Source organism: Canis lupus, chromosome 34, assembly GCF_048164855.1.
Source record: "Canis lupus baileyi chromosome 34, mCanLup2.hap1, whole genome shotgun sequence".
Lineage (NCBI taxonomy): Eukaryota > Metazoa > Chordata > Mammalia > Carnivora > Canidae > Canis > Canis lupus.
The window spans coordinates 23172754-23194203 of NC_132871.1; the positions used below are offsets into that span (position 1 = coordinate 23172754).

General features: G+C 37.0%; 1 protein-coding gene and 1 long non-coding RNA gene across 2 annotated transcripts in view; one reads left to right on the plus strand and one right to left on the minus strand.

Annotated features, from left to right (window-relative positions):
- The window catches only part of IFIH1 (interferon induced with helicase C domain 1), a 57324-nt gene extending 44387 nt beyond the window's left edge, over nt 1-12937 (plus strand). The window contains exons 9-16 of the mRNA XM_072811057.1: nt 748-871; nt 1386-1670; nt 2048-2307; nt 4915-5064; nt 6723-6884; nt 10047-10237; nt 10754-10847; nt 10945-12937. Of these exons, the coding sequence (XP_072667158.1) occupies nt 748-871; nt 1386-1670; nt 2048-2307; nt 4915-5064; nt 6723-6884; nt 10047-10237; nt 10754-10847; nt 10945-11124 (1446 nt within the window). The 3' untranslated portion in view covers nt 11125-12937. The remainder of the gene's footprint in view (nt 1-747; nt 872-1385; nt 1671-2047; nt 2308-4914; nt 5065-6722; nt 6885-10046; nt 10238-10753; nt 10848-10944) is intronic.
- A 958-nt stretch (nt 12938-13895) lies between these two features.
- Nucleotides 13896-21196, minus strand: LOC140624321 (uncharacterized). The gene is made up of 3 exons (XR_012023809.1): nt 21022-21196; nt 19532-19587; nt 13896-14051 (listed from the first exon to the last, which is right to left on the minus strand). It is a non-coding gene; the product is annotated as an uncharacterized lncRNA (long non-coding RNA).
- Nucleotides 21197-21450: the final 254 nt, after the last annotated feature.

Below are 21450 nucleotides of genomic sequence, written 5' to 3' on the forward strand. Positions count from 1 at the left end.
ATTATATTAGTTTCAGGTGTACAATATAGTGATTCAACGTTTACACACATTACCTGGTGCTCAATACAAGCCTACCTTTTAACTTTTTACTTTAGTAAAAATAATACTGAAACCAGTTCTTCAAAAGGTAATTTTTATGAAATTACATTGTAGGCTTTCAAAATAACTAGGGCATTGCTTTAATATATAAATATTTATTGGGGCAGCCTGGGTGGCTCAGCGGTTTAACGCCGCCATCAGCCCAGGGCCTGATCCTGAGACCCGGGATCGAGTCCCACCTTGGGATCCCTGCATGGAGCCTGTTTCTCCCTCTGTCTGTGTCTCTGCCTCTCTCTCCCTGTTTCTCATTAATAAATAAATAAAATCTTTAAAAATATTTATTTATTTATTTAATACTTATATAATTAATAATATAATTTAAATAATTAATATTTACTAATATATAAAATAAATACATTTAAAATTATTGTTAGCACTCAACGTGCATATTATTCTTTAATTTTATTTTTTTAAAACTTTTAAAAGGGAAATTCTAGCAGCAGTACATGATGTTGGTATATGTATGGCTTAAGGATGGATTACTGAAAAATAAATGTACAAAGAGATGGTCAGGGATTAACTTGTTACTTTGTCTAGACCAAAGATTCTGAATTAAATTTATTATAACATGGGAGTTATTTTAACAAAGATAATGCTATTTCTTTAATAATATGAGCATGTAAGAATAAGTGTATAATTTATTTTTAGGATCCATTTAAAGATAAACTTTTAGAAATAATGAACAAGATTCAAAGTTTTTGCCAAATGAGTCCAATGTCAGATTTTGGAACTCAACCCTATGAACAATGGACCATTCAAATGGAAAAAAAAGGTAATTTGGGTTTTGACCTAACACTTGTTTATTCCAAGTTCATGCCAAGATTTCAGATGGATGTGTCATATATTCTCAACCAAACTGAAAGCAAATGGAATATCAAATGGAATTTCTATGTTCGAAGTAGTACAAGGATGAACATGTTGTAATCCCTTATCTAAGGAAAGAAGCAGCAATCCATTAATTTTCTCTTTATTTCCAGAGTCTTTCACTTATTGTATGTTTAACATATTAAGATAGATATTAGTCTCTGCCTCCAAATGCAAACTCAACCGCAATGTTTTTCATGCCATTCTTTGAGTCAGTATGGATCAGGACTCTATTCTCGCTGATACAGAGCTCAGATCGCCAGTTTAGGGGTTGGAAAACTTTTAGAGCTGGAGGCACGTTGGGAGGCCCATCTCAAAAACAACATGAAGCTTATTTTTAGAGTCGTCATAGACGTCCACAGCACAATTTTCAGGGATGTGTTCTACCATTATTTCACTCTATGTAATGTATTCTTTCATAGCTGCACGAGAAGGAAATCGAAAAGACCGTGTTTGTGCAGAGCATTTGAGGAAGTACAATGAGGCCCTACAAATTAATGATACAATTCGAACGATTGATGCATATAATCACCTTGAAGCTTTCTATAATGATGAGACAGAGAAGAAGCTTGCAGTCCAAGAAGGTGATAGTGATGAGAGTGGTGAGGATGGTGACGGTGACGGTGATGGTGATGAAGCTGAGGATGATGAAAAGAGACCTTTGAGACTGGATAGGACAGATAGATTTCTCATGGAGTTATTTTGGGGTAAGAATCAATGTTATGTTGATTTTATACTCTCGTGCATTTGCCTCAGGGTGTGAGCCTGTTGCTTCTCAAGAGCTCTCCAAAAGGCCCTCTTAAAATCATCTTTTATTTTGAAAGAAGAAATCCCAATCATTTTGGGGTTCTTTCTAATTGATGAGCTCAGATAAGCCATGAATTATATACTCAGAATCAGTCAGTTGGTCATCTGGTTTTATTGTCAACAAGACTGCAATACCTTTATTTATTAAGCTAGCCTGATCATTAGATACAGCATAAGATTAACTATAGTTCAACTACATATTCGTATCTCATTACATAAAGTCTCCCAGTGTAATTTATTCACATATTTTATAATTCAAACTAATTCTTTTTTAAAGAAAACAAGAGAATGTTGAAAAAGCTGGCTCAAAACCCAAAACATGAAAATGAAAAGCTGATCAAATTAAGAAACACCATAATGGAACAATTTACAAGGACTGAGGAACCGGCCCGAGGAATAATTTTCACAAAAACACGACAGAGTGCATTTGCCCTTTCCCAGTGGATTACTGAAAATAAAAAATTTGCAGAGGTAGGAGTCAAAGCCCATCATCTAATTGGAGCTGGACACAGCAGCGAGTTCAAGCCCATGACACAGGTGAAAACACCCTTCTTTACTTCTTCCCTTATTCTGTTATTACTCTTCCCAACTTAGCTGTAGTCTTTTTTCCATCAATTGTCTTGCCCTGCAATTCTCTTATCCACGAATAATTCTATGGAATGGAACACTTGTTCTTAAAATATGAGTTTATTAGCAATCTAATCTGTGATGTCTGATAAGCTAAGAATTGTGTTAGGAGTCACTTCTTTCATATACTTGGAGGAACCTTCAAAATTGAGTTTCCTTTGCAAAAATGATTGACATTTAAACTTAGTAACAAAATGGAAAAATGGTTACGATATAATATCAAGTGGAAAAATCAAATCCCAACAAAAATATGTGCATTATAATTAGAAAAATGTAGAATATGTTTGCATAGGATGAGATCTGTAAGGCAACTTGGAAAAATGAAGACATTTCATGTGTTAGAGATTTGGGACTATACGCGATTTTCTTTCCCTTTTTAAGATTTGTTTTGTGTTGTTTTCGTTTCATTATACTACTTATCATGTGCACAATAAAACCCATGGGAGAGAAAAAAAGACACTTGTAGACATTATAAGCGTGGCTTGTTAGAATAAAATGTTCTTCTGAAGTCATATTGACCTTGAGTCTTGCTAGACAAGAGGACACTCCAATTCTATCATACTCATCAAAATTCAGTCCAATGGACGAAATTAAATCTGTTTTAGGATTTACTGAAGAAAAAAGTCATTCTTGAAATTTTATGCAATATACTTACTGCACATACTCAGTTAAAGTCTCTAAAATTTATACCAGAGAAAGAAAGCATTGTTTTCCTTGGGTAAGGAGCTTACTTTCTCTTTTGTGATGAGAGCCAGTTTATTTAATCTGGCTATTTAATCAGTTATTTAATTTTTTGCCATACCTTTCAGGAAGCTCACAGACAAAACTGAAGTTCAGTCTCTCTGCCTCTATGCTAATTCTTACAAGTAGTACATCTATATTCTTCTACTCAGGTTTTTGAGTTTCTATTATATTAGCTTTAGTGTTATAACTTTGGTTATATGTGGCCTCAGATCCGCTTTGAAAAGAGGTGAGGTACAAAAGGAAAGTATGTTGTCAAACTACTTTTTGCTCCTTAGCTCTTTCAGATTTGGGGGCTACATGCCAAAATATAGAACACACCTTTTTCTTATGCCCCACATCCTCTTCTTGTGAACACAGTTGGTCTTACTCATTGGAAGAGGGAGTCAGCATTTACTTGATGTGATTTGAGGGTCTAACTCTGTGTCTGAAATTCTCATTTTTAAATTTACTCTTTTTTAAAGATTTTATTTATTTATTTGAGAGAGAGAGAGAGCGCATGACCTGGGGGAGGAGCAGAGGGAGAGGAAGAAGCAGACTCCTGGCTGAGCAGGAAGCCCAGCACAGGCCCAGCTTAATCCACCGAGCCACCCAGGCATTCCTAAAGTTACTTTTGAATAGCAGACACTTCTGCTGAAATCCAAAGGCATGGAAGATTTTATCAGTGGACATGAGTGGGAGAGGGAGAAATTATCAGAGAAGACTGGAGAGAGGCTTTTCTGCACAATTCTCCAGCCTTTAGGACTCAAAAAAAAAAAAAAAAAAAAAAAAAGACACACCACCTCTAAGAAGAAAGGGAAGAGGGTGGGAGGACACACTGTTGGTCTGACATGTTTATTTTTATTTTTGTCTAATGTTTAATGTTTTTGTTTAATGTTTGGGGATAAAACATAACAGAAATCTGTACAGGCCGACTGGAACAACAGTTTTGATGAGAGTGGTTCTAAGAACAAAACCACACTGGCCATATCAGGCTAGGTTTATGCTCACCCATTCATCCTATGTAAGGACCAGAGTGCTTGTTTTATTTCTTTACTTATATTAAGTTTGAAAATTCAGAGTTTTTTTATTGAATTATAGTTTTTAAAAGTCTGTTTTGAATAACTTGTTATTTCATTTTTATTTACTCTTCTCTCTGAACACATAATATATTTACCTCCTTCAGAATTAATGAGCTTTAGGACACACCAGCGCTCTCCAGCCTTCTTGCTCCCTCCCGGGAGAAAGCCAATGTTTTTGGTTTCTCACATGTCCTTCCAGACATATTCCATAGGTTTCGCGCTTGAGTGACTCTTATAGTGACCAAATGTGGCATAGAGTGTGTTATTTTTTCTGTGACTCAAAATTCAATGATCTCAAAAAGTGTCCCCGAATCTCATTTTCTGGAGATTAACAATTCTGAAGTTAACATAGTGAAAATCACAGCCCATTCTAGTTTCTCATCGCCTTGACCCTCTTCTCCACTGAAAGCATCTCTTTTTCCTCCCTCCCAAGTCATCCATCAGTTTATTTCCTTGGCATAAATGATGGTCTTCCCACTTCCAGACTGGATGATGGAAATATTTTTGTTATTGTGTGGTAATCCCAGATTGGAAATCAAATGTTGTCTCACCATCATGTCTTTGTTCAATGCCAAAAACAGATGGCAGTGAATCCGTGTATGATCTAATCCTTTGATTTGCACTGACCAGTTGCAATTTATTATTTCTTCTGCTAATTAGAAGATTTTAATGTGTTTAGCATCACAAAATTTAATTTGTTAAACTGTTTCTACAGAATGAACAAAAAGAAGTCATTAGTAAATTCCGCACAGGAAAAATAAATCTGCTTATCGCTACCACAGTGGCAGAAGAAGGTCTGGATATTAAAGAATGTAATATCGTCATCCGTTATGGTCTCGTCACTAATGAAATAGCCATGGTCCAGGTATGTTTAATACCTCTAATAACTTGATTTTTTGATTTTGTGTTATTAGTTTGTTCTCTTTTAGCAAAGCAGCACAGACCATTTTTAAAATGTATCTATTCTCCTTCTAAAGGAGAAATCGTTTTGCACTGTATACAAAAATCAAATCATTACATTGCACACCTGAAACTAAGAGTGTTACATGTCAATTATACTTCAATTAAAAGAAGAAGAAATCTTGAAGAGCTGCACACTACTGCATTTTATGGTGTTGTTTAATTCAGATGATGATGACAGATAACTGTCGTATTTCCAAACAACTCTTCTTGGATTGTTATTTCTGTATCCCAAGACTCTTCAGAAACATGACACTGGCCCATCTATAAGAGTTGAAGAGGCCTCCTAATTCCTAGAATGTCTATGAACTCCCAGCTGGACCAGAAATCTGAAGAGCAGTGTCCCTAAAATGTCTGACAAAGTAATATGCTCAAAAGTTTGGGAACCCTGCTATTTCTGCATTTTCCTCCCTATTCTTGCAATTTTACTCTGTGTTTGAAAATTTTCATCAAAAGAAGTTGGGGGAGGCATAGTTATACATATAAAACAAAAGTGAAGTATACTAATTTCTATTTAATTTCGCTTTACCTCTTACCTACACTGTCTTAACAATATAATTGTTACCTTTCATTGAGCATGTATGGGAGTTGTGCCGGTTAATGCCAATAATATTCCTCCTATATCATTAACTAAAATCTCTTTTTAAAATATATAAAATTGGGGAACCCTGGGTGGCGCAGCGGTTTGGCGCCTGCCTTTGGCCCAGGGCGCGGTCCTGGAGACCCGGGATCGAATCCCACATCGGGCTCCCGGTGCATGGAGCCTGCTTCTTCCTCTGCCTATGTCTCTGCCTCTCTCTCTTTCTCTCTCTATCATAAATAAATAAAAAAAAATTAAAAATAAATAAATAAATAAAATAAAATATATAAAATTGCTTTCTTGACTGGAAAACAAGTCATGGAATATTAAGATAACCAGATAGCCACCAAATTAGGAAGTAATTGTATTTCAAGAGTTACTTTGTTAGCAGTTTATTACACCAAATACATTTTTATACAGATGGTGTTATAGTTGGTCGTTAGGTTCCTGGCTAAGACCATATTTTCTGTTACTCAAAATGTACCTAAATATCAATTTTTAAAGGGGACTATAGAAATTTATCACCATGTTAAGCATGTTTTCATGGGAAATGTGCTCAAAATCCAATATAGATACCAGGAGCAGACCTGCATTCTCAACAACTCTAGTGTCAAGGTCAGAGATGCCCCTTCTTTCTATCCATCCCTCCTACTAGGCTGGAGGAGTGCCTCCCTAGTCCAAATCAATGATGATGCTGGCTTTTAGGATTGAGAGAAGTTTCCAGGGACAGGATGGTCTTGTGTAACTGGGGGTCTTGAAGGATGGTGTGGTAACCTAACCGTCATTGCTCATTGTTCATTATAGTGCAGTTTGAATTTCAAATAACTGACTTATAAAAAATGGATAATAACTAACATTACTGACAATAGAGAAATTACTTAAAGACTGGGACACTGAGCATTGAATACCATTCCAGGCCAAAAATGAGAGCATTCACAGAAAGACATGACCCTTCATTAACTTGATTTCTTTATTTTTCTCAGGCCCGTGGTCGAGCCAGAGCTGATGAGAGCACCTACGTCCTGGTTGCCCACAGTAACTCAGGGGTTATTGAACGTGAGATAGTTAATGATTTCCGAGAGAAAATGATGTATAAAGCTATAGACCATGTTCAAAATATGAATCCAGAGGAGTATGCTCATAAGGTATGGTTTTTGGACCTCTCTGAATTTTTCACTTTAAAAAGTCTGCATGTGGTTGCCGCTGATAGCTTTGTGGCTAAGTCTCAAGACAGAAATTGTGCTAAATTTTAAGTTCCAGTTGGATGAGCCATGCCTAATCCAGATTCACATACAAAGAATTAGGACCGATGAGGGCAGAAATTGTCAGGCCACTGTTCCGGTGAAACCAACCATAAACTTTGAAGATATAAATTTAGTCTGTCCTTGATCAGAAAGACTAGTATAGCTCACCCATTCAAGCCAACCTGGTAATTTTGGTTTGGTGCAATCTGTTTGTATGGGCACAAGTTTTTCATTCCAGAAATATTTATGAAGTGCCTACTGTGTGCCAGGTAACATTCTAGAAAGAGAGAACATGGCAGCAAATAACACAGATAGAACCCTCCTCTATGAAGCTTATATTCTAGAGTATACATAATGAGATTTGAGGAGGAGAAACAATAAGCAAAACTGAAGCAAGAAATGTATCACATAAGGATAAATGCTACAGAATTAGAATAAGACAATATGAAACAAGTCATTAGATGAGTACTCTATAGATTGGGTGTTTGGGGAAAGTCTTGTAGGAGGAGTAACATTGAGGCTAGATCTGAATGATAAGAAAATACATAATATGTCATCTAGCTGCATCTCAATTTACTAATGCTCATTTGAGCTGCAAGAGGAATGCAGTGAGGGAAGAATGCACTTCTACAATATTTCAGGAAATCCCCCATACCACTGAATTAAAGACTGTAACTACTATAATAGCAAACAATCCATTTAGAAGAAAATTCACACCCTTGCATATGGGTGTGAATGTTAGTTTCTTAACATTGGAATTGGCTCTACCCTAAATAGAGTTTCACGAAAGGGATGCTTTTAAATTGGTGTGCATTGCTATAACCAACTCCAAGGTTTCCTGGCCAGGTTTCTACACAAACTTGTATTTTAAAACCCCGTTAAATATAAGGCAAACCAAACATTTGGTAATGTCAAATCAAACATCTGTGGCCAAATAATGTCACTGGAAAGTTATTCAAGTGGATATTTTCAAAGACCGATGTTTCGAGACCAAGTGTTTTGGGTAAGCTCTAGGCCGTCTCTGGAGTTTATGAGTCAAAAATTTCCAGCTTATATCTATAATAAGATACAGTCTCTTTTGGGGCCCCAGAATCGACAATCTTTTTAGGTTTCCTTTGGCTAAGAGACCTGCCCTTCTAAAGCTAACTCCAGGCTGACAAACTCAGAGCAGGGATGGCAATGATGTGGGGGCAGATTCCACTACTATTCAGTTCGGCTCCCTCAGGAGACATCACTACAGTAGACATCGCTACTAGGTCCCAGCTCTCCCTTTTCCTGAGTTAAGAATCCTTCTCAACACAGTTTGCAGGCAGCCACTAATAAATGGTGAGCATTGACGCAGAAGGTGAAGTGTGTTTTCCATGTCATATACAGAATTTGTACCTAACTGAAAACCTCTAAATCAAACTTCTAGAAACAATGTGGAGATTTTAAACATTTTCCCTAACAATGACTCAACAACTTTTGCCACATCATTACATTTTATTTAGACTTTGACTGCCTGTACTGTGCCTCCTATATATTTACTATGCTTTGTTTTATTTTTTTCCTTTCTTTTTGATTCATATTCTTTATTATTCCAGAACCAATCCTTTAGTTCCTGGTGTCCTGTTTACATATCTGTACACTAACCTTAGATGTATTTTTATCTTTTCTGTCACACATATAGGTGTTTCTTGATTGCCCACCATGTATATGGTCCTATGCCAAATCATCTTTTATCAGCTCACTGAATTATAAATATCTTGCAAGTGCAACCTAATTAAAGTTTAGGAAACATAATACTTCAATTTTTTATATTGTTACCATTTACAGAGGACATTGATTTTTGTACTTGTCTGATTAAGGCATTCTATGGCCCATAGATTGCTCACAAGGTTTGGTTTTCTTTTCTGTACTAAATATGGCTGTCTTGAATCAAAGCCCAAAACAGAGGTGAGCGCGAAAGGTGGGCCATTCAACTTTGTTCATCAGCACTGAGAGTTTACATTTACTAAAACTTCCCCTCAGTCTTCAGGAAAACAATGGCTTCCTCCACAAGTTAGTATAAATTTTCCATCTGTGAGAGGTTCAGTTTGGAAGTAAATATGAAGTTGTATAGGTGTGAGAACTGGCCAGTGCCTACCTCAAGGTTTGTGTCTTTCCATTGTTTCTATTATTAAATAAATTTTGCCACTAACTGCAGAGCCTGCAATACAGGGGCTTAAGGACTTATTCTCACTTAAAAAATGTGGACAATCTGGACCCATATGATAGCTCCATGATGTTGTGAGGAAGCCAAGACTCTTCTCTTGCCCTTTTAGTATTAGGTTTCCATTATCCAAGTCAAAGAGTTTTTTGAATTTAAACTAGCACTTGCTCATTTGAGGCAGGAAGAAGGAAGAAGATGGAAAAGGCAAAAAGTGGAAATGGCAGCTGATACTTAAGGAGACTTTCTGGAAATTCTATGTAACATCTTATGTCTTATTGGCCATTGGCTTGGAAATGTAGTCATTTAGTTGAAATTATAGTTCTGTTTCCAGGAAGAATGGACACTGAGTGGGAAACCAGTAGTTTCTGCCACAAATGTGTAAAAAGGTGATTGACTAAGATAGCAAGGGGGTCTAGAAATTATAATGTGTGAGAAAAGCTTAAAGAAACTGGGGGGCTTATCACAGGTAAGAGAAGATTATTGGTAATATAATAACAATGTTTGTTCTTCAAAGAGATTCCATGTAAAAGCAGATTTAGACATATTTTATGAGACAGAATTAAAACTAATGGTGAGAGAGGTTAGGGGGTGAGGTTTTTTCTCTGGGATATTGCCAAGGACTTTCTCACTACAGAACTTGTCTAAAATGGAATGGGTTATTTTCGGAACATCTGAAGGTTCTACATTTCCATGCCCAGAGGGAGGCATTATATGCTAAATTCTTTGGGGCCAATCACCTCATTATTTTCATTTCTAGGCTATGGCCAGGTGTACATCTCCATAACTATCTAAGAACTCTGAATTCCAGGAGACTTACTTCAGTCAAACTGTGAAGAAAAAAAATAATAAACGTTTTCTTTTTCTCAATGCAGATTTTGGAACTACAGATGCAAAGTATCATGGAAAAGAAAATGAAAATCAAGAGAAGTGCTGCAAAGTGTTACAAGGAAAACCCGTCATTAATAAATTTCCTTTGCAAAAACTGCAGTGTGCTAGCCTGCTCTGGGGAAGATATCCACGTTATTGAGAAGATGCACCATGTCAACATGACACCGGTATTCAAGTAAGTCCCGGAAAACTCGATTTTAAGTTCCCTTATACGAGGTGAGGCAGATTGTATTGTGAATGTTCTTCCAAAATAACACAAATGAGACTCATTATTTTTTGGAATTTCCCCTCCTTTAGCCCCCAGATTATAACCCCATTTCAAACATCATTTTTTTTTCAACTATATTGCACTGAGGCAGGGAGGAGAAGTGTAAGACCCAAAGCCATTTTGTCCAAGGTACATCAGTTTGGTGTATGCTGATACTTGTTCTCAAAATTTTGGACAACTTAAGTCTAGTTAAAATAATCAATAGACTTGGAAGAAACCACCAAAGGCAACATGACCCCTGAGATATATGTGTGGAAAGGGGGTATCTTCTGATGATCTGCAGGAGGAAAAGGAGAGAAGTAATAAGGTGTGGGCTAGGCACGCCTGCGGATTAGCTTCAGGTCCAACAGCATGTACCCACAGGCTGCATATTTGTCCACTGCAAATTCTCAGAGATATTTTGTTATTTCTTGATAATTTTAGGGAACTCTACATTGTGAGAGAAAACAAAGCACTACGAAAGAAGTTTATAGACTATCAAACAAATGGCGAGATCATCTGCAAAATGTGTGGCCAAGTGAGTACATTGCTGTGGGCTTTATTTTTACTTTGGCCAAAAGGAATTCTTAATTGAATGTGCATTTAACTTTTCCTCTCACTCTCTTGTTTTACAGGCCTGGGGAACGATGATGGTGCACAAGGGCTTAGATTTGCCTTGTCTCAAAATAAAGAATTTTGTAGTGATTTTCAAAAATAATACATCAAAGAAACAATACAAAAAGTGGGTAGAATTACCTATCGCTTTTCCCGATCTTGACTACTCAGAATACTGTTTGTTTAGTGATGAGGATTGACATTTGATTTGAGAACCTTTAAAGATATCATCAACTTAACATTTGCTATGATCCTGATTAATGTTTTTACTATACTCCAGGACTGATGTAATAAAATCATTGCTTTACTCTGTGTTGAGCAGCATAGAGGAAGATCATATAATACGCTTTCAAGTATCTATCTTGTAGGTGGACAGGGGTAAAGGACACCCACTGGTAATACTCATTAGTGTGGAGCGTTATGGTGCACAGGGAATGCTGGGCTGTGAATGAGCACCCAGGGGTATCACTATCAGTCCTGTCACCAATCTGCAAAATAAAATTAACCAAATCAGTTCATCTTTCTGAACCAGTGTCCTTCTTGGTGAAATGGCTATGGTGTTATTTACCTTTGCTTGCTTTTATTAGTTTCCTATTGATACGTAACAAATTACCACAAACTTAGTGGCTTAAAACAACAGCCCTTTATTATTGCACATGTTCTGGAGGTCCACTAGTTGTCCACTGGGGATCACTCTGAGCACTAGGCCTGCGCTCACCACGTGGCCTGCTCACAGGGCTTTTTTTTTTTTAAGATTTTATTTATTTATTCATGAGAGACACAGACACAGAGAGGCCGAGGCGCAGACAGAGGGAGAGGCAGGCTCCATGCAGGGACTCGATCCCAGGTCTCCAGGATCACACCCTGGGCTGAAGGCGGTGCTACACTGCTGAGCCACCCGGGCTGCTCACAGGGCCTTTTATAGCAAAGCTATTTGCTTCTTCAAAGCCAGCAGGATGATCTCTCTCTTGTGCGCTAAGATAAAATCTTAACTGCAACCACAGGAGTGATCATCTCATTATATTTATAGGTCCTGCCCACAGTCAAAGTGAGGGGACTTTGAGGGCATAGACACCAGCAGGCAGAAATTGTGGAGGTCATCTTAGAATTCTACTTCTCACATCGCTTCTCCAGCTTTTGTAAGTGATATATGTGTACATACATAGAAAAGCTCTTTGAAAAATATGAAGCACCCTAAAAGGGAAGGTATTATGAAGAAGCAGCAACAGGTAGGTTAAGGCTTATTTTTTAGCTTTCCCTCCATGAACATAACACTATGCTCAAGGAAGATTACCTGGGGCGATGGAGATGTCTAGGGCTCACACAGGATTTAGCAGGTAACACATGCTGGATGTTATTAGAGAACAACAACAACAAAATATATCCATCTCCACCTGTCCCTAATCCCAGGTAGAAGGGAAACCTCTCTGTGACTAAGACATTTTCAGTGTTTCTGAACCCAGTATGACCATTTGGAGATGGACACAGGGCTCAACCTGGGAACATTCTCCTAGGAGACAGGTAGCCTCTTTTTAGCTTGAAGAGCCACATGATTGACACAGAGCCACAATTGACCATTTTAACCCACACTTATTCAGATGATCTGCTACACGGAAGGTATTACCTCTTACACAAGGAGAAACAGTATGTTGGAGGGAGTTAAAATTCTTTCGTGGTTTTGATGGGTTCATTAAATTCAGTCTAACATTAGCTTTTGTTGATAAGAACCAAGCAAAGGTGAATATTAACCAATCAGAGCTCTTGGAATGCAAGAGGACAAAAGAAGACTGCGATTTTCTTAAAATACTTTTAAAAACTCCAGCTGATTCCATTTAAAGTATTGCTGTCTTCTAGAACACTTTGGAAAGTATGCAGAAAACCAAATGCATAAAATAGCTAAATGTACTACTGTAACATATGTAGACTGTTTTTGAGGTGTCAACAAATATCAGGTTTTTTCATCTGTGTTTTCCAGAATTTTTTTCAATAAAGAAGTGTTATTTCTACCTCAAAGTTTTCAAATACATGTTTCAAATTGTATAAAACTTACTCTGTTATCATACCTGAAAACTCAAACTTGGTGCATGTAATAATTGCAGCATTTTGATTGATCGTTACTGAACAGTCTAATATTTCTAATATTTGGGGATGATTTACAGAATATGCTCATGACATCTAGGCATCAATCTGGAGTTGGAAGGTCCAATTTTAGTCCCCACAAAACCTTCAGTTGGTTGGGCCACTTTGGGCCACCTCATCTCATGCAGGTCCTGTTTCCTCTCCTGGAAAATGAACAACTGAATTAAGTGGTGTCAAAGGTCCCTTACGATTCCGGCATTGCCCTAGTCTGTGCTTCTGGCTCCATGGCTGCTTTCATTTGAAGACCTTGTCTAATGACTTGTGGTAATATCAGCTGTGGGCTAAATACCTGGCGAGCACATTACATATTCGAAGGTGGCTCCAATCTGCTAAGGGGCACTGCAGGGGTGTCACAGGACAAGTACATCGGCTGGACTCATGTGTCTCATGGTGGTTTTGAAAGGCCTGGAAGTGTCAGGAAATTTTAGCACAGCAAGCATTTCCAAGATCATTGGCCAACCTTGTGGATAGTTTTATACCAAAAGTTTGAGATCCTTTCAGGCCACGTGAAATTAAAATACAAGAATTTACAGTTATGTATGTAAAGCATTGAGGCAGCACATAAATGAGTAAGAAATGATTTTCCAAAGGACCATGAGTGCATGTCACAAGCAGTCATTGGAAGCATAAAATACTGTAAGAGAGATGAATATTTTTCTGTCTGCAATTTAATCTATCAGAGTGTTAGGCCTTAGGAAAAAGGCCTCTGGTGGTGTTTTCAATTCAATAAAGCCAAAGAGGATGTGACGTTTCCCATCATTGTTGCTTTTCATTCATTCTTTTTTTAAAATATTTTATTTATTTGTTCATGAGAGACACAGAGAGAGGCAGAGGGGGAAGCAGGCTCCTTGAAGCAGCCCGATGTGGGACTCGATCAGGAGATTCCAGGACCATATCGTGAGCTGAAGGCAAACACTCAACCGCTGAGCCACGCAGGCCTCCCTCACTGTTGCTTTTCAGATGTGAGAAACTCAAACATACTTATGTGCTGATGGGAAAGAACAACAAAGAGTGAGAAAATAGTAGCAATGTTCAACCCCAGAGTAAAGTGCTGGTAGTTATTTATTCTGTATGTTATATGGCATTTATATATTATTGACATTTCCTGCCAAATAATGTTGCCACAGTCTTTTCTGGGACCCTGATCCTTTCTCAACAGTGTGTCTTTGCACATGGTTGGAAGCCTTCTTTGCGATCTCTCCAGCGGACATCCATTATAGTCCTCAAAGATGAAACCCATGTGGCATTTCCCAGCATCTAGCACGGTTCACATTTTCAGAACCAGAATAGAGAGCACATGCAGGGTAAGTAACATTCACTCACCCTGAGCATAATGAAGTGCTTGTTTCCAAAACCTGATAACAATTGCATTAGGTATTGCAATAAAGAAAAAAGCAAGAAAATTAGTTTACTTCCTTCTAAGAGTTAGAAAGTTAACTTGAAATAACTATAACCTGGGGCACCTAGGTGTCTCAGTGGGCGAGCTTCTGCCTTTGGCTCAGGGTGTGATCCTGGGGTCCTGGGATCGAGTCCTGTATTGAGCTCCTTGCAAGGGAGCCTGCTTCTCCCTCTGCCTATGTCTCTGCCTCTCTCTGTGTCTCTCATGAATAAAAAATCTTAAAAAAAAATAACTATAAACTCCTTCAGTCACCCTCAGTTTGTGAGTTTCTCCTTCATTAGTCATACTAGATATAAAATTTCACATCTTTGTTTTTATGGTGGGGAGCATGGACTGAGCCATTAATTGGGTTTGTATCCTTAGTAGCATTGTGACTTGGGCAAGTCACTTAATCCCTCTGAGACCATGGGGAATTAATACTAGCCTTGAGGGACTGCCATGAGAATTTGTATATTGCATGGAACATATCTAGTATTTGGTACTTAGTAGGAATTAATATATAAACCATAGTAGTGAGAGTGGCCAGAAAAACAGCAGCAGTTGAAATAGAACAGTTTAAGTATAGTATAAAAATAGTAAATTTTAGACCTATCTTTATAATAAGTAGGATACATACAGGATTGTAATCCCCACATCCAACATACAGCCTAGAGGGCTTATCCCAAGAAGTAAGTGGTAGCTGTAATGATCATGATTGTTATGAGTATGCTATTCGGTGTCACTAGAAGGAAGATTTAATATCCAGCTCTATAAGCACAGCAGAAAAATAGGTATCAATGTAAATAAAAAGATCAACACTTATTTGTTAAGTGTTATAGGACTTAACTAGATCTGCTGTTTAGATATAATTTTAATTACATTTTGTCTTTACCTTCAAGAATAATGGGGAATGGTGTTGTACTGACCTGATCAGCAATTGCTTGAAAATGAGTGAGAGAGAGATAGAGAGAGAGAGGTTGAGTTGTAGCATGTCAACAGTAATTTTTGTCCAACACAAATGATAATGTTTTTTTATTTTTTTCTAAATCCTGAAACTTGCTTCTCAGGTCATAGATTATAAAATAGGAAATACAGATGGAAAGCATAGCAGATTTTTTTTTGGGTAATTTTTAGATTTTTTCCACACAGAGTATTACCAAGTTCCTCTTTACATGAAATTAATCATCCTATGAGCATCTCATTTGAGGATGAAACTGGTTGTGAGCCTTCTTAGTTCATAATTTTTAAATCCAAATTAAAGGTGAGATCTTAGGTGGGGCCATGGGAAGAGAAACAGACTTTATAGGAAGCAATATTTAACCATGCAGTTGTTAGAATATGTTTGGGCCACTATTTAAGTTGAATATATTTGATGAAGTATATTATTTTTTACATAATAATTTTATAAATGGACATGATATTGACACTTATAAAAGAAATTAGAGTGTTTAATTCAGTTGTGTATATAAAATAATACTGAACCAAAGATGAGCTTTTTCTTCCAACTTAAATATTTCCTTCAAATTCTGTCTTTTGCTGTCTCTAATGACTATGCTTGTATTTTATTGTAAACACATAGGATGGGTGGAATGTTGGATGGTTAGTTCTTTCATTTTGAATCCCTTAATAAGCCATAAAAATGATCATAGTTTATCAAGCTGTAAGGATTTGTATACTACTAAAATGCCCAAAACAACTGATTTAGTGTTCTGTTATCTTGGGTGGGGTTGCCCATCTGAGATTAATATCAATTCAGTACCACACCAATATCTTCATTGCTAAATCTACTTTTTTCTTACCATTTTACCCAGGTTTATAATTTCATGACTATACTTTGTACAATTTATGCTAATAATGGTGATAACCTGTTGAATTCAAAATTGCAACTTTCAAGGAATTTATCTCATTTGACAAGCAGATCCCAAACCTTTCTCTAAGAACAATGTTTCTTGTGTTTAATTAGGTTAAATGATTTTTTTCTATTGAAATATACTAACCTTATGGAGAAAGATCAGGTAAGGGCCTAATTTTTCTAATGAACAATTAAGTTCAGTGTTTTATTTTTATCATTCATTTCTTTGGGGATAAAATGCAAAACTCAAATAACCTCAAGAAACAAATCAAATGTGTCATTCCATGTGTTCCATGCAGGAGAGGAAAAAGAAGAAAAAATGAAGGCAAAAAGAGAATAAATAGAAGCCAAATGACATAGAAGCAAAGAGATTAAAAAGATAACCACAGTATAACACATAGACAAAAACAGAAGAAGGAAACATAAATTTAACTAAGGGATAGTCATACATCTAATAAATGGCCAATTATTTCTTTTCTTTCCTAAATATTTAGAAATATTAAAACATTAAAAATAGATATTTTAAAGTCCTATTGTTTATAAAGTATTATATTTTAGGAACTAATAAATAAAAAGGATCTTGCCCACAAGACTTTTTACCCAATAGTGAGGATCTTTTACTCAATAATGAGCAAAATAAGGATCTTGCTTTTAGGATTCACTCACAGAGATTAGCCAAGTTCATAAATATCAGTATGGGAGACAATGACCAATGTCATAAGAGAAGGGAAGGAGAGATTACTTCCAACAGGGATGGAGGATGAAAGATTGCATTGGATTGTGGAGTGTCCAGGAGATTTTTCAAAGTCTTTTTTAGAGCTTTCCCTGTTGAGGAAGTTGAGGATGGATAGTACATAGAGATAAGAAAAAGGGAAACACCTGAAAATCCACAAAAGAAAATTTTACTTTCAAATATGGTTAGAATAGTCATTTTAACTATGCTCAGAATAAAATACTTCAGATTTAAAATCTATAATAATTTTGAAATACCTTGCAGATAAACATGACACTTGATTTAAAATATTACTAAACTTTACTTACCCAAGTAATTATAAAATAGTTACAACTAGTCGTAATAAGGGTCAGCTCCACTGGGGTTTGAGATGGAAATAAACTAATGCAAAAGGATGTAACAGTCATGAGGAGAGGTCAAGACTTTTCTAGATTGAGCCAGAGGTGGAAGAAAGAATGTGAGATACCTGTGCTCTGGTCACGTCCATCCTATTCAAAAGGTGCCTTAAGACTCAATCTTATTTTTCCAACACTCTCCTAGACAAAGGCCTCAGTAACTGGCTCAACAATCATCCTTTGGCCCAAGTAAGGTCACTACCTCCTAACCATCTGAGGAAAAGAATGCCCAGACAATCATTGTTTGGTCTGGGACAGGTAAATTTGGAGTTGGTACCATGTCCATTTTGTTCATAATATCCAATAATTAGGATAATTTAAAAGAAGTTTTAAAATATGCTTTAAAATGAGTGCTCAATTTGACTGTACTGTGTTATTATGCTAAGGAAAGCATTTACCAAGCAGGTCTGGCAGATAGTTTTCAACAAAGAGTGAGTGTGGGGAAGTGATGTAATAAGCATAGATGATCTTTATGTGGATATTGTGAAAAAGAAAAAAAGACGAGGAGGAAATTTTGAAAGGGAGTCCAAAGTTTTAGGCCTGTTTTCAGGCTGAGGAACAAGAGCCAAGAAACAGAGAGAGATTCAAGACTCAAAGGGAGAGAGGAAGGCATAACTGTTGCCACAAAATGTTTAGGAAGAAAGAAGGGGATGAAATCAAGAGCAAAGGAAAAGGTGAAGATTGAATAGAAGGATAGATGCTTCTGCTGCTGCTGAAGCAGCAAGGAAAAAAAGTAAATATGAATAAAAGATATGGTTTAGTAGAAACACACAATATTTTGTAGGAGGCTGATGAGGTTTTTCTATTGGCATCAACCACTAGACTACCTGCGGAGTTGGGTTTGGATTTGAGGACATGAGGACGTAAGGAAAGCAGTGAGGATTTTTAACATGCTTTAATGAATGCAGAATGACTAATAGAAACTAAGCAAGAGGACTATCCTGTAATATCAGGACTGGCTGATTTAGAAACATTAAATGCTGTATGCAGGGTATTAGAGTAAGTTTTGTTGTATTTATTCTTCAATATTTAAAGAAAAATCAGAATGTTTAAAAATTTGGTGGACTTAAAAAGCTTTAAAATGTTATGGTCACCCAAATAAAGCTGGTACTGTTTGTGACTTCTCTCGGCACAGGGTTGTATTTATAAGAAACCAAATATATCAACATCTCTTCAAAACTCCTCAAACTTATCTTCCTAAAATCATGCTGTATTCATTTTTTTTAATCTCCCCTACTCTTCCCCTCAGACTTTTTCTTTTATAATGCAAATCAACATGATTTTACTTGTTCATTTCTTTTCCTCTTTCTGTTCATTCATCCTACGGATGCTTGAACCACAAATGGTGTTTTCCACTTTAGATGTATACATTGGAAAGTGGGGAGGATTTTTTTGGGAATATTCATATTAACACATTTTTAGTCTCTGGAATATTAGAAAATAGCAGTGCCAGTTATCAATTTATTATCTCTCATCTCCAAATTCAGCTTTTTTCATCTGGTCCCTAAACATGCATCTGGGCCCTTCAGGTATTTTTGTTTTGCCAGCTGGCTTTGACATTAAACTTTGCCCATAGAGGGTGCTGGAGAAACAATGCAGAAAGAAAAGGTTTTGCTCCCTGGTTCTGGTGCACTTGCTTGGCAGGCTTCTGCAAGTGTGCATGGCTTCTCCGGCATCCAGTTCCTGTAGCACACATGGCTTTCTCTAGCACCAGGGTCTTGCATGGCAGCCAGCAGTACTCAGTGGCCAGCAGCTGCATCTTCTCAGACAATTATGTGTGCAGTATCTCCACGACACTCCCCACGAACCCCTCCCCATGAACAGCTTTCCCTGAAACCCAGAGGACACATTTCCAGCAAGCTGCAGAAGACAGATTTCCAGCAAGTTCCAGTGGCTCCTTGACAAATTTTTTGGTTTCCATAACCTATAGCCGCTCTCTCCAATAATGTCTGAATCTCAGCTTTGGGTTGCCTATCTCAGGCACAGTGGTAGTGGCTGCTTCATATCTCTGCTATTTCTGTATTTTTTAGAGTTCTTTTTTCTTCTTATTAGTTAATCTTCTGTTGCTCCAATCGCATTATAGTTAATAATTATTTATACTAAATTTTACCTGTTCAGATGACTGTGGTTTCTCCCACCAGACTGGACTCACTCATACAATTATATCTAAAGAAATATGAGAGTTCGCAAGAAGTTATAATTTTCAAATATCAAGCTACTCGCATGTATAAACACTGTATTTCACACAGGAAATGACTCAAATGCATCTGACTGATTCTCTAACCAAATAACTTAGAAACAAAACAGAATATATTTTACAAGTAGATACAGTCAGCTTTATAATGCCAGTAGCTGAACCAAAGATTCCTATCCTACATAAAAGACCGTGTAATGGATTGCTGAGAGGATTTAATGAGAAAATATATGTATAATAGATTTTTTAAATGACTTAATCTCAGAACACATCTCAGAGAAAGAGAACTATCTATGTTTTAGAAGCCCCATAATGTGTGTGCTTATTTTTGAAAACGAGGCCTTCTTATAGCTCCAATGGTAAATAAATCCAAGAAATAGCTAGGGTGTTTTTGTTTTGCTTTGGTTTGTGTGGTTTTTTTGTTTGCTTGTTTGTTTTGTTTTTTGTTTTTTTTCATAAAACAGGATCAGCTAGAAGGAGCTAGAGAGGAAGAGAGAAAATGTTAAAGAGATAGGGAATCCCAGGAACAAGGCAGGAGGCTACAGTCCAAACAGAAATTACTAGTGGAAACTCCACCATCATAGTCCCAAAGCACCAGTAAATCTGCTACTTCCATACTTCAGTTGGAATCTTTGGCACCAAGGCAGTCTGGCAGGACAATATGGAAACAATGAAGGGAAACTACACACACAAAGTGACTGATACAAAGAAATCATTCAATAAATATTAATTTCTTTTTCCGATTTGAAGTGTAAGATGTAATCTCAACCAATTGGTTGAGAGTTCAATAATTATTGCCACAAAATAATCAAAAAATATGAGCATACAATAATCATAGGGTATACAAATTATAGGTTTTACGGAATTCAGGAAAGTCAGGGCTCAACGGAGAAAAGCTTCTGAATCACAGTGAGCAAGGAATTGGCATAATGCTTTGTGTATGTTAGACGCTCATATTTCATAATAATTTCAAAGGGAAAAAGAGTAGGAAGTGTGTTTTAAGCGAGGGTTAAAAGGAATAAGGAAGAAGAAACTAAATACCAAACTGAATCTGGGCTTGACTCGGTAACCAATATGAAGTCATTCTAGCTTTTTGAGCAGTAGAGTGACATGTTATAGAAAAGACAATCCACAAAGGGTTAGCAAGCTAAACCATATTGAAGAGAGAAAAACTGGGAGAAAAAAAGATCAAGGAAGTTGGAGCCATTGAGTCCAAGGTGATGAACATCTGGACTTGGTCACTGGCAGTAAGAATGGAAGCAATGAGTGGTTCTGGATGATGTTGAAATAAAATCACAAGCTGGGGAAATCATGGCTGGTATGGAATTGATGGCAGTAAATGATAAATACAAAAGTACAGCACAGTTGGTGAAAGAAACAAGTTACAAGTAATTTCTTTACCTTACCTTCTTTTTGCTCTCATTATGACTCATGCTTCTGCTTGGTTGTCATCTAGTGCTACATGAGGATCATATTCCCGGCATACAGAGGAACTGTTTTAATGCACCCAAGAACTTGCTCATGGGGCTCCAGCTGTTTTCTAATCCACCCACACTGATCACTGAGCTGTGGTGTATACAATTCCCTTGTCCTGAGGAAAAGGTCAGAATCTCTTGATTTGTGAATAAAGCAAGTATTTCTATTTCCCAGAAGCTCTGGTTCTCAAGAAGGATGGTTGCTCCTATATCCATCCTCATTCTGTCTGGGGTTATATGACCCAGATGCTATCTTGGCGTCTCAAGAGCTGAATAATGTGCTTTGGGGTTGCCATTCTAGAAAGGCCAGGGAAGTGAATTCCTGAGAATGTGGAGGTTTCTACACTCATTCTGTGGCCC